This window comes from Triticum aestivum, chromosome 7D, assembly GCF_018294505.1.
Source record: "Triticum aestivum cultivar Chinese Spring chromosome 7D, IWGSC CS RefSeq v2.1, whole genome shotgun sequence".
NCBI lineage: Eukaryota > Viridiplantae > Streptophyta > Magnoliopsida > Poales > Poaceae > Triticum > Triticum aestivum.
Genome location: NC_057814.1, coordinates 490,615,372 through 490,629,703, shown reverse-complemented (window position 1 = coordinate 490,629,703; position 14,332 = coordinate 490,615,372). Strand labels below are relative to the sequence as shown.

The 14,332-nt window shown below is 43.6% G+C and overlaps 1 protein-coding gene across 1 annotated transcript; it reads right to left on the bottom strand.

Moving 5' to 3' along the window:
- Window positions 1-1,245: 1,245 nt before the first annotated feature.
- Window positions 1,246-14,095, bottom strand: LOC123165510 (ABC transporter B family member 28). The gene is made up of 16 exons (XM_044583169.1): window positions 13,625-14,095; window positions 13,348-13,535; window positions 12,489-12,512; window positions 11,606-11,707; window positions 11,262-11,352; window positions 10,371-10,471; window positions 10,203-10,253; window positions 5,696-5,824; window positions 3,617-3,679; window positions 3,263-3,521; window positions 2,711-2,859; window positions 2,528-2,617; window positions 2,188-2,322; window positions 2,040-2,096; window positions 1,824-1,880; window positions 1,246-1,702 (listed from the first exon to the last, which is right to left on the bottom strand). Exons 1-16 carry the CDS (start codon window positions 14,037-14,039, stop codon window positions 1,466-1,468), a joined length of 2,148 nt encoding a protein of 715 aa, XP_044439104.1. The 5' UTR covers window positions 14,040-14,095; the 3' UTR covers window positions 1,246-1,465.
- Window positions 14,096-14,332: the final 237 nt, after the last annotated feature.

The following is a 14,332-nucleotide window of genomic DNA, read 5'->3' as shown; positions in this document are numbered from 1 at the left end:
CATTATGCTAAGCTAACGGATGGGTCTTGTCCATCACATCATTCTTCTAGTGACGTGATCACGTTCATCAAATGATAACACATGTCTATGGTTAGGAATCTTAACCATCTTTGATTAACGAGCTAGTCTAGTAGAGGCTTACTAGGGACAGTGTGTTTTGTCTATGTATCCACACATGTATCAAGTTTCCGGTTAATACAATTATAGCATGAATAATAAACATTTATCATGATATAAGGAAATATAAAATGACAACTTTATTATTGCCTCTAGGGCATATTTCCTTCAGGTTTAACCCTAGGTAGAATAGGGTCTCCCTCGTTGCCGCCGCGACACGGGCGTTGGTGTCCTCCTGCTGCGCAGCGGCGGCGAGGCCGGCGGCGGCCGCTGCTTCGTCCCTTGCGTCCGCCGCGTGCCTCCGGCCCTTCCTCTTGGCTGACTGCACGGCCCGCTCCTCCGGCGTCAGCTTCTTCTTGGGCGGCGCGACGGTCTTGCGAGGGGCGCGGGGCTTGCCTTTGCCGGAGGGGCGGAGGCGAGGCCGGCGGCGGCATCGAGGGCGTCGTCCATGGCGAGCGGCCGGGAGCGCGCGGGCGGGGGGGGGTTGAAAATTGGAGGTAATGGTGGATGCTTTGCCACCGACTGGCGGGCCAGGAGGAGTAGTTGCCGTGCAGTGCACGCGTCCGTCTCGTGTCCACGTCGACGTAAATCAGGCTCAAAAATAAGCCGGGAATGGGTCAGCAGGCAGACGAAAAGCGGACACGCGTCCGTTTGGGTTGGCGCGTTGAGCTGACTTTTCTGTCCGCCACGACCCAAACGAACGCCCGCAGACGAAATAGGTCAGCACATTGGAGTTGCTCTAACGGACCCGACTGGTCAGTTTTGCTGTTTTCATGAGCTTATCTGACGGATCAGTGCTATGTGTTACTGGTAAAACTAAAAGACGATGCCTCGGCATGAGTAGTGTTACTGGTAAAACTAAAAGACGATGCCTCGGCATGAGTAGTTCCAAATGTGGTACCAACTGGTTACCCTAGCTCACAAGGTTGTTATGTGTAATTTCCTCTCGGCATGCAGACCCGTCTTCCAAGCTACCGAGCAGTGTCCTCCATCACTTCCTATCTTAGTTAGGTCTGGCTAGGCTGAGCATTGCATAGAATGCTGATGGGGTTAGACTAATAGCGCACACAGCAAACCACTCCAATATACCTAGTGATGATCAGCTCACACTGACTCTTGAAACAAAACTTCTTTTCTGCTTCACTATAAACATTGCACTCGATGAGGACACACACAATACAAAGTGCTCTATTCTTGTTTGAGTTTCACTTTTGTTACATGCATGCACTGCACAATTAATGTATAATTTCGTAAATCTTCTTCAACCTTTAATCTTTGTTACATGTATATCGCAAACCGGTTGCAGCCTATAACGTCATGTGTGGAACAAAAAATGTTAGCAAGGTGTTTACTCAAACGCAAGCCTTTGCGTGCCTACAAGTGCTGCATAACTGCCTCCCTTGGCGACCAATTCCGCGTGCGTCCCAAGTTCCATGATCTTGCCATCTGAGCAGACGGCGATTCGGTGCGCGTTTTGCACGGTGCTCAACCTGTGGGCGATCACCAAAGAAGTCCTACCCTTCATCAAGAGATCGAGAGCTTCCTGCACAAGCCGCTCACTTGTTGTGTCCAGTGCACTTGTAGCCTGTAAATAGCATGAGTTCCTTGAGTGAACATAAGGTGAGTCATCCCAACAAAATTTGCGGAGAAGGATTAATATCTCATGCAGCCTGTGCAGTACACAAGGTTCAGTTTCTGCGAGGTACCTCATCAAGTATTAGAAAAGGAGCATTTTTCAGAAGAGCTCGGGCAATTGCAATTCTCTGTAATGCAACAGAAGAAGTGTCATTCATTCAGTTTCAATAAAGCAACACAATAAATTGACAGTAGTAAGGATAAAGCACCAATGATTCCTTAATCAAAGTAACAACAATATTGTCATTCATTCATTCATCAACGCAAATATTAAGACTGCAAATTACCTGTCTCTGTCCCCCACTTAGGAGGCTACCTCGTTCTCCCACAAGAGTATCATAGCCCTGAATTGCAAATAAATGAGGAAATGGGTATGAGCATATCATCGGAGATAAGAGACTATAACTAGCGCCAGTTAATGATAGGCTGTCAAACCTGTGGAAGCGAGATGATGAATTCATGAGCATTGGCAGCTTTGGCAGCTTTTATTATCTCATCCTTGGAGACAACGTCATCTGGAAGACCATAAGCAATGTTTTCGCCGACAGATGCCGAGAATAGGACAGGGTCCTGATATTTTCATACGAAAAAGACTTAACAGAATTACTAACTTTGAAATGGTAAATTTTGTATCCCTTATTTACAGTAATTGTGGAATGATTGCCGACAAAATCTAGCAGTTCAAATGAATCAATGGGAATAACTGATACATGTGTACTACTATGAACTAGTGATAAATGGCATGAAAAGATAGGTGATTTGGTATACAGCATACCTGATTCACTAGGGATACAATTTGAGACCATTCTCTTTTATCAAATACACGAATGTCTTCCCCTGCCACCGTGATGCGACCTTGAGTAGGCTGCAAGATTGGAACAAATCTATGATGTTGCTACATTCATGAAACACAAGCAGATAACAGTAATGTTTGCTATGGATATACAGCGGTACTTACCTCATAGTACCGCGCTAAAAGTTGCACCACTGTACTTTTCCCAGCACCACTAGAGCCAACAAGTGCTGTGACTTTTCCACACTCAATTACAAGATCAAGCCCATTTAAGACATCCACATCAGATCTCAGTGGATAGGAGAAATGAACATCTGCCAGATATATGAGTATCAGTTGTATGCCAGTGGTCAACGATGTCTTTTGGACATCTCAAACAAACTCAAAATGAAAATCATTGAGCTGCTCTCATTAAAGTTAAACAGACTTCAAAAATTATCAGAAAACATACCCCATCAAATTATGTTTTCAACAAAAACAAGTGAAACTTGGGGACACCATGACGAGCTTATTACAGAACATAGACTAAATTACAAATAAATTCAAACCTGAAACTTAATCTTAGAAAATTAAGCTGCACACTCACATTTCACAATATGGAAAAATAATAATGGAATATAGCAGATGGTAATGCATAATATGGAAATTATATGGATCTATGTAATATGGAGGGAACTCCTGCATTAATTGAATAGATATATAAAACGGGAATCCTACCTTCCAGGTGAATGTCTCCAGACCAGGCTAGATCACTACAGCTGCTTGAAGATTTCAATGCTGACATGTAACGTGTGTTAACAGTGCCCTTTTCATGCACTCTACCATTAGAATCTTCAGTTTCTTTATTGTCAAGTTCTTTGGCTAAACCATACGCAAGTGAATCATCAATGTCCTTTGCTGACAGAACAGAATTTATTCTCTCTATAGAAGCAAATGTCCCACGCAGATCACCTAGGGTATTAACAGCTCCTTGAACCTAAAATACATGTTTTTATCTTGTACCTATATATATGCAATGAACAACAAATGAAGCTACAACAAAATACTCAATAAGCAAGATTTGCTACTTACAGCAAAGGTCAGTGTGAATGTGTAACCAATAAAAGATGCCATGGTTCCAATAGACAACTTGCCCTGAAATAGTAAAATAATCATATTCTTCTGATTCCAACCAGACAATACAAGCCTCATGGCACAATGAAATTCATAACATGAATTAACATGCATGCTGATGAGTGAAAGTGTAAAGCCAAGCTATTGAGTGCATGTACCTTGGATAGACATAAAATGTGTTCTCGAAGTAAGACAAATGAATACTCGCAAAAAAAAAAGTAAAACAAATGAATGATTGTGTACAGAATCAGTTTCAGCAACAGAAGCTTACATGGTGCTAAGGCACTTTTGAATTGATTAATTTTTGGATGAAGCAAGTAGTGTTATTTGTGAAATGATATATTTCAGCAGTGTAAAAATGCGGCTAGTAACACCATGTTAAACCTAAAAGACAATGAGAACATTGTTTACATTTTATTTTTCAAACTAAAGGTCAAAATGGAAGAGAAACTTGTCAATATTGGTGCTAAAGTGCTAAAGTCTAGCACTGCACTATGCTTGTTGCTAGTGGTTGTAACACCCCAACCACTCCCAGACTGGCACCAGTTACTGGCTATCATCCTCTAGGCTCTAGACTGGTCACAGAGGGGAACTTCCCTGGTCGGTCAGCCATCCCCAAATTACTCCGAGCCAAGCATGTTTAACTCAGAGGTTCTTAGGAGATGAGCTTCCAGAAAAGATGATCCGTCTTGTTGATATGAGCAGTACTATCAGTCCTTTAAGCTAGGATGTCACAGTGGTGTCAAAGAGATTAGCTAAAGTTCCAAACTACTAGTAACCCGCTCAATAGTAAAATGTCTTTTCCTTTCTTTCTTTCTTTATAACAAACTAGTGGCTACTGGTAAGCAGTAAACCACTCAGTAACAAAAACAGTGCAATGCAAACAACTCAAGCTATGTAGTAGGCTTCAATGTTGTAGATGATTTAGTGTTGTATACAGGAAGAAGTTAGACATCCTAAGGTCTACGGTAAGTGGCTGGATTACATCCTCAGCCAATAAAACTGTACATGTGTCTAATATAAACCCCTCTGCCAAAGCTTTGACCTTAAATGTTATAAGAGCAAAAAGCACATCATGCCAGAAAATGGCAAGGAGGTGGCGGATCAAATCATGCACGGCGAAGCAGCAGCAGCAGCAGGCAGTGACACCTGTTCCGGCTTAGTTCAGAATCTCCACCATCCAAGCAGCAGCGCCAAGCAGCAACGACATGTTGGCGGGGACCGGTTTGACGGGGACCAGAGCAGAGCAGTGTCGGCCAGACCGTCTCCCTCACTGTCTCTCAAGTGGCAGCAGCTAGAGCTTGGGCACAGCCGGCGTTGGTTGTGGCAGGTCGTGGGCGACTGCTGCTGGGTGGTGGTGATTCTGGCGCACATCATCAATGCGAGCAGGGCAAGCTAGCGAGATCAGGATGGATGTAACACATTGTTCGGTGCCTGGCTGATTAAGTTTGTGACATTATCTATTTTGTGATAGAATGTACGTATGTCTTTCGCATGTTATACACACGTTGGCCGTTTACTGCTCTTGTGTGTGCAACTTATGATCAAGTGTTGAATACAAATAAAATATAACTAAACTTCGAATAAGTTGCAGCTAAAAATGCAAGTGAGTTAATGTGAAAATTTGTATATACGACAGAGATAACCTCACCATTCCTATACGAAAGGTAAATTGAATCAAATTCACCCTATTCTATCTCCCCAACCAAATGCTGAGACAGAACCACTCCATCTCGTTGCATCTAACCATGACGTTCCATCTCGTTGCATCTAACTTTATTACTCCCTCCGTTCCTAAATATAAGTCTTTTTAGAGATTCCACTATGGACTACATACGGAGCAAAATGAGTATCTACACTCTAAAATATGTCTATATACATCCGTATGTAGTTTGTAGTGGAATCTCTAAAAAGACATACATTTAGGAATGGAGGGAGTACATAACTAAACAGCAGCAGTTGCAATCTTTAGAAAAGAGTATTGCATGTCAGGCAATTGTAATTAGTATCTTATACACAATGTATTCAGAGGCTTACCGCACTGACTTTGCTTCCACCAAGAATGTAAAGCGCCATTAGGGAAACATAAACTACCACTCGAGTCAATGACTCATTGGCAGCTTTCAGCACTCCTAGCTTTGTGCCGCTATTTTGAAAAGAAAGTGCCTATCAAACAAAAAAAATGTGTTAACAAGGTAAGAAAGCCTGTGTGACCAGCATAACATCGGTATAAGAATATAACCACCAAAAGGAATAATCGAACATTGCAATACTCTGAAAAAGAAACACTCTATAGTCCCATTGAGAAGTCTGTTCGCTATGCTTCTTGAGTTTGGCCAGGGCTTTTCCTTAGGGAAGTTTGGTCAGCGTTTAGGTTCATTAGATCATTTCAGTCTTCAAATTAATATCTGCTATTCTACTCTTGCGACTGCAAGTACAATCAGGGCAGGCCCTGACATATCAGGGGGCCAGGGCAAGACAATAACTCAAGGCCTTCCCTATGAACTGTAAAAATACTATCCATTTATACACCATAGAAGTTGGTAGTCACAAAACATTGGAAAAAGGTAGATAAACAAACTCTAATAATAAGTTAACCTGGTAAAAAAAACAATCGTAGTCTTAACGATCACTTCCTCCTTCAAATAATGCTCTTGCAGAAGGCTAGTTAGTCCATTCACCTATCTTCTATAGTTGTGACAACCTGAGAAACTGTCGCTAGGCTTTTAGGCGAGGCTTGTGTGGGTGTTGTTTTGGTACACCCGGGTCCGAGTAACGTGTGCTCCCTTTATTTAAAAAGTAGCAAAGGACAAATTTAAAAATCCAAAAAACAAAATAATAATGCATCTAAATAATAGAAGGAACTATGTGTCTTTTAGTTCATGTGAAGAAAAAAGTGATTGTAGTATGCATGAAAAAAAATGGGGAGCTATGTTTGATTTTAGTGTGCAAATGCCACAAAATAAATGGTATGATACTTATTTTTTAGACATATTGCTCACGCCAGTATGAGTCTTTTTTCAATAAAAGAAGAAGAACCCCTCTTGTTAGAGACGGTGGTAAGTGCTCCGAAGCTTTCTTATGCTCTATCTAGGCATGTGCGTGTTATTTTTTGCAAAGAAAAAGAAGAGCGGGCGAGGTGACCTTTGTTCTGTATGAGCAAAGCTATTGCTGCCGATTCACTGTCATTTTCACTTGAGTAAATAGGCCCTTGGGCTCTAAGAGATAGCTCAGTTGGGGCCCCTGAGGTTTAGGGTCCAGGGTGGTCGTCCTAGCTACCCTGCCCCAGGGACGGGCCTGAGTACAATGAGTTATTTTGCATGCGGTCCTAAGATTGTGTTAAGTAGATCGTAAATTTTGTAGAAGCAGACGTAATTTTACAAATGTGATGGTGGATAGTAAAATCATAACTTCTGCTGTAGAATTTTGGATCGTAAATTCACTTAGAAATTATTGTAACTCTTTTACCGAAAAAGGGTTTCCCCCCGCTTTGTATTCCAAAGAAAACCACCATTGTACACATCGCAATGCTGGGGCGAGCAGCACATCAAGCCCAAAGAAAAAGAAGAAGAAATAAATGCCAACAGCGGCAGCTCAACAAAGCGCTGAAGACCCGCGACCGCTGCGCCCTCCAAACAAACCACCACAGCCCGAGGCTCCGATCTACCGCGAACTAAGCAGCACCTCCAAGAAGGGATGCGACGCCAACGACGCTGCTGCCCGGACAAGTCCTAGGGTTTCCCCCAGTACGCGGAGGGAGGTGGGGGATAGCTACAACCGACACCCTCCAAGAAGGGATAGTGGCACCCGCCGGTGTCACCGCATCGGAGCTGGACGAACCGGCAAGGATTTCTCCCGCACTCCAAACCCCACCGTCCAACCGGAGCCGACCAACCAAACCACCGCCCAACACCATGCGCCATCACGGTTGCGCCGCCACCAACGCCGTCTCGCTGCGAGCACCACCACGAGGCCAAGAAGACCGGAGAGAAGATCCAAGCGACGGGAGCAGCAGCACCAAGGCCAAGCGGGAGGAAACCACCTCCACCGCCGTCGTGCGAGAGGCCCGGGCCTCCGGCACCGTCACGGTAGCCGTCCGGACACGGCAGCGGGGCATGCAAGGCCACCCCTGGCCCGGCCAGGCCCGAAACGGGCCCGCTAAGCCCCGCCGGCCACGCTGCAGCAAGCTGGCGATGGCGCCGCCAGCCCCCGCCGTTCATCGCCGCTCCCCCACCTCCCGGGAGTCACGCCGCAGCACCGTCCCGCCGCCGGCCCGCCCAGGCCCAGATCCGAGCGCCGCCGCCCAGCCGCCCGCCCACGCCGCGATGAGGAACCCCGCCGCCAGCCAGGCCGCACCGCCTAGGAGCACCCCCCCGGTGCAGCTCCGCCCCAGGCTGGAGTGCCACCAGGAGGAAAAGGTCAGGGGGCTGCCGCCACCAGCGTCCCCGGGGCCAGGGCGGCCGTGGGCGCCAGCGACGACGGCGGGGAGGAAGGGGAGAGGGGGGGCTGGAGGAGGAGAGGTCGCCGCGCGGCCAGTCGCACGCGGGGGCAACGCGGTCGCGAGAGGTGGAGAGGTTAGACCCTCATTTCCTCGAGGATTGTAACTCTTTTCACAAACTATCAGGCATACATATGCATAGAAACCCTATTCTAAGCATGAGTGTAGAATAGCTTATTCTATAACCCTAGTAAAAAGTGCACAACATATATTAAACTAGTGTACAAAATATAGTAATTAGTGACTTAACTAGTAAAAAAATCATTTTGGAATTACTACCTTCTATACACAGTTTTACTAGATTTTATAAATAGTTTGTATATGTATGAGACTACTTCAAGGAGCTACAGTTTACCACTATTTTGAATCAAAGAACTTACTAGTTTTAACCTTCTTTTTCATTGTAATGGGTCCTAAGAAGTGACAACCAAGGCCCACTTGCAAACTTGCATAAGCCCCCATTGGTGCGACACACTAACCAGTGCACCATAAACCGAGGCTGGGAGTAGCCTCATACTGACTAAAGGACACACGAGTGCATCTCCTCATAGTACACAACAGGAGATGGGATCATTGCCCCCAGACATGCCCTCGTGCTGCGAGATGTGAACCATTGATGCTGGCCTTAGTGGGTTTGGGACAGTGCATACGGTTGATGCTTTGGAGGGGATTGAATGTGCCAAGGTCTTATGTAGACCTGCAGGTGGGCTATAACTGTTAGGACCAGTTGCAATTAAATTGTGGTTGATTCTCATAATCCCGATTGCCCACCAGCTTTTGCCTAATTTACCATTTGGCTTGTTAGAGTTATATTATGTTTCCATGTATAGCCTGTATATTTCCCCCACAGTATAAGGGGTTCCTTGCATATATATATATACACACTGGCCATTGGCCCCCAAGTATTTTTTTTTTCACCCATGGAGCTCAATGTTCACCTCTGTGCTTCTTATGGTGACCCCTTGTATGATCCGACACGTTATCGCCATCTTGTTGGGAGTCTTGTCAGTCTAGCTGTCACTCGTCCAGATATCCCCTATCATGTCCATATTTTGAGTCAGTTTGTTTCTGCACCCACTTCGGTTCACTATAGTTACCTTCTTTGTGTTCTCCGATATCATGGCACGATCTCTCACTGTCTTTTCTTTCCCCACTCCAGTTTGTCACAGCTTCACATCTATTCGGATGCTACGTGGGCTAGTGATCCCTTGGATAGCCGTTCACTTTCTGCTTAATGTTTTTCTTGGTGGTTCTCTCATTGCCTGAAAGACAAAGAAACAAATTGCAGTTTCCCGTTTGAGTGCAGAGGCTGAGTTGTGAGCTATGGCTCTTTTGACGGCATAGGTGACTTGGTTACCGTGGTTACTCTAGTAGTTTGGCGTTTCTGTCACTACAGCTACCCTGCTCTTGTCAGATGGTACATGTGCTATTAGTATTGCACGTGACCCTGTGAAGCATGAGCTCACCATGCATTTTTTTTTTGTGTGCGTTATTTTCCATGATAATTTTATTGCTCTTCAGTATGTACCTTCCGAGTTACAGTTGGCAAATTTCTTTACAAAGGCCCAGATTAAAGCGCAGCATGGACTTCATCTCTTCAAACTCAGTGTTGTGGATCCACCTTCAGTTTGAGGGGGGGGGGGGGGGGTGTTAATAGTTATATTACGTTTCCATGTAGCTTGTATAGTTTCCCCATAATATAAGGGGCTCCCTGCATATTTGCCACCTGTACATTGTATATAGATAATGGCCTTTGGCCCCCTGTAAATACAAGTTACTATTTCCTTAACAGCAGACATTTAGAGAGTTATTATTCTTATGGTTGTAGTTTTCGCCCGGATCATTCCTTTGTAATTTGTAATTTGTAATTTTATCTATTATATAGAACTGGCAAAAGGAACATTGAGAACGTCATTATTTCTACGGGCTGTAGTTTCTGTTTGGATCCTTTCTTTGGAATCTGATACAAAGAAACTACGGCCGGTAGAATAATGACGTTCCCCACTGTTTCCAAGAAAAAAGAAGTCCATAAGTGACGTGACATACCAAGTTGTCAAACATAGAAATTTGTCGTTTCTCGCCACCAAATGACCTAACCTGCATATGTACGTTTGCGTTAAACAGGGATAATCCAAACAGTTGAGCATGTGTCTAACAGAACCATATTAAAGTTCAACAGAAGTTCAAATAAGCATTCTGACAAAGGGTACTCACAGTACGGATGGCTGAAAATGTTTCTGACACGCAGTCTGATATATGAGCTTGGACAATTCCGTAAGATTTAAAGGTGGGGACAGTTGACCTCTTGAAAATAGCTGGTTAGAAAAATTACCTTGTCAAAGGCGATATGTAATAAATCTTTCAAAAACCAAATCGCCTAATTACAACCCTAGGGAAAAAATTCTGGGGAAAAGAACTCGAAATTATTTAATACAACTAATTTCCTAGAAAACCAAATTCACTTATTCAAGACCTAAGAAGCAAAGTCTTGGAAGCCTATTAAATGTGGTGATCATCTCTGACAAAAAATAAATTATTAACAAAAAGATAAACACAAACATCAAAAGAAAAAGACAATTTTATATTTCAAAGGCACAAATTATCTCGTGGCTGTTTTTAAAAACCAAATAATTCAATGCACGATCAGTTGGCAGTTGGCACTCAATTATTCATGATTCTAACAAAAGCTCTATATTAACGTTTTTTTTTTTACCTGGAGCTCTATATTAACGTGGTTTGAGAACTCATAGGGAACACATAAATAGAAAGAATTTTCATTAGCTGAACACAAAGGACATTCAAGCTTTGAGCATAAGACATACATGTTACTTTAAGGGAAATCACAAATCTAATACCAAGATTATATTCAGGTTCTTCAGAGGCTCGAAACAAAATTTAAAAAGGTATAGGATACGAGGGATCATCCTCCAAACATAGGTCCTTAGCAAACCTGTTATGGTTATTTACCACAAATAATAGCCCATTTTCAACACATGCTTTAACATTTCCAAATGATGAAAACTACTCTAGCAATCTGAAGGAAATGTCATACACAGTATAAACAACAAAGGACATGCCCCACGCATATAGCTTTCAGAAAATTACCAACTATTACGGAGACAGAGACTATGAGGAGTCCTAGAACAGGAGCAAGCTCAGTGGATAATGTGAAAAGTATACACAGTGTACCAGTGATCTGAAAATAGAATAGAAAAATGCTTTATGAGGCCAGCATGAGACAGAGTGCAAGTAAGTAAGATCATTAAATTAATATCAAGTACATGATATGAATGGAATAGTAGGCTACATGTAAACAATGGGTAGAACTGAAGGGAGTAGTTAAGAGCATTACAATTAGCCCTGAGAGATTATATAATTATACTATACCGATCAAACTCTTAACATTTAGCAGCATCAAGCTTACATTCTCATAATGTAAAATTTCTTGCCTCAGAGAATGCCCTTAGCCCACGATCTCTTGATATGTTGTCACTTACTACACCCTTCAAAGAACCTAAATCAGATGTCAACAATCCAGTTAACTCGCCGACCTGCCATAAATGATATTAAGATATCTGCACCAAGACATGAAGCAGACTAATAACTGCCAATTTATTGAGACAACCACAACAATATATCACCGTTCTCCTATGCTCTCTTGGAAGGTACATAGAAATAAGTGTCTATGACTGACACTAAAGTCAAGTAACACAAAACCATAAAAACATCATGGTATAACTTGCTAGAGATGAAATAATGGAATAGCTTCTTGGCATCTACTAACTAGTTTGTTAGTACTCAGAACATAGGTGTGCATCTATCAAGACATCTTTTGGTTGACATAATTTGAAGAGAAGTATGCCTTTCTACAAAAGAGTAGACAGTACAATTTTATGACAGACCAAACTAAATCATGCCACTGTACAATGGTTTTTAAACATAAATAAACAATATATTTTCTCTTTCCTAAGATATATTCACAAAATGTGTAACAAATAAAGTGAAAAATCCGATGCAACATTTGCTCAGTAACCTTTTTTATACTGAAATGTGGTTCTTATTTAATCTTCAATAAACCGTGTATCATGCTTTAACATACACACACACCGAACAGCCTAAATTTAATTCTATTACTTTCATGGTTGAATAATAGTCACATGTCAAAATTTAACATCTTACCAGATATTATATGAACAAGCGACATTTAACTTCCTCCCATTGTATATTTAACAGTACTACAAAGTTTTTGAATTGGATGGGAAACTTGAAATTTATGGTTGACATGTTTTTCTCCAACTAATAATCATGAACATTGTATGTCAACTGGCATACCTTGTGACGATCAAAAAATACCATCTGCAAGAAAAGAAAAGGGCATTTATTACCATTTAAATAACATAATGTGCATATGAGAAGTAGTATAAATTTGACCAAAAGAAAAGGAGCAATGAGACTGCATAGCAAAGGAGTTTAGCAGGTTATGAGCTTAATGTATCACTTCCGTGCAGATTAATTAGTTTATTACACTTCATGGTGCATGGCTATAGACAGATAAAACCATATCACATCACAGTATGCACCTGTGTCAATTCTAGTCCTTATAACTCCATCGTTTACAATGCCTAAAGCAGAGTCGACTGACTCAACATAAATACTTGCAGCTAGCTTGCTGCCACCTCTAAAGTGCATCAAATGGTGCAGTAAAACCGTACTAAGAGCTGGTTCAGCCTAGGAATGGAATAGCATTCATGAACCATTTCATCATAATGCTAAGATAATTTCATAGTTATTGTGTTAGATGTTTAAAGTAACAAAGGAATGTCAAACAAATCTGTTGGCAGCAATAGTGAACAATCAACATATTTGCATATGTACTGGAATCACCAGCCCCTTAGCAGTGGTCAAAATTCTCATCACCAAAACACTACTGGTACAATGGCACTTAATGCTTCCAATTCAGCACAACTACGAACTAAATCAGCTGCACAGACCACAGAAGTGATAACAACAGCAACCTAACAAAATCGGAAACATAAATCTACTGCAATAGCTATAAAAGCACACCAAACATGCTTAGCTAAGTTCGATAACAACATAACAGCGATACACCAAGCAATCAAAGATGTCATGCGAAGTACTTCCACCTGCAAATTTGGCAGCAGCAACTACAGCGTTGTGTTCCAACATTTACCTTTTGGATCAGAATCCTCCGAAATATCTGGCTCCGCAGTCTCCCCATCACTTTCTCCCAGACCACCGTCATGTTGATCACAAAGACGATGGTAAATATCGGCTCCAGTGTGTATAATACCGCGATTTTGGACAAGAGCCTCGTTAGGGGTTCGGACCCCCTCCCTATCAGGGTTTCGAAGAACCTCCCTGTGAACATCCAACCACCACATTTCAGAAACAGGCCGCATCCATCGACGGAGGGGGGCTGAAGGCTGAAGCATATATATGTACCATACCTGAGAAGAGCGGCATGGAGAGGGTGCTGGTCGTGCACGCCAGGAGCGCGGCCAGGGAGATCGCCAAGCGGGCCTTGTGCTGCGACAGGAGGGCCCAGACGCCAGCCCAGGTGATGGCGTCAGTTGAGGAGATGGCGGCGGCCACATCGGCAGCCGCCTCTGCGGCGTCGAAGGAGGGGGACTGGTAGGCGTCGGGGCCGGGCGCCGGCGCCGAGATGTACGCATGGGGCGGGCGGCCCAGGCGGAGGCAGCGGCGTCGGCCGGAATCGGCCACGTGGGACGTGGCGGGGAGGCGGCTGGGGCGAGGGTTCAGGATGGGGACGGAGGGGCTGAAGAGGAGGCGGCTGCGGCGAGGGTTCAGGGTGGGGCGGGAGGGGCTGTAGGGGAGGCGCATGCTCCAGCTGGAGAGCGCCATGGCTTCCCCCGCTTTACCCTTTTCCTGGTGGAGTTTGGCCCCTTTTTTGTGCGTGTTTGTGGAGATGGAAGCCGGGGGAGGGTGGGGCGGAGAGGACAGCACCAGATAACGGATCGAAACTACTACACGTACGAGCATGCCTTGTCAGATTTGATACGATGCAACATCCAGCCGTTGCTGGACTTAGAGTCCATCGGGTTGAAGGGATGTTTGGCATTTTGGCACCCGTCATCGGAGTTCATGGGTTTTGCTTTGCCAATTCCAAAATCAACATGTTTGCTTGTACTGAACTG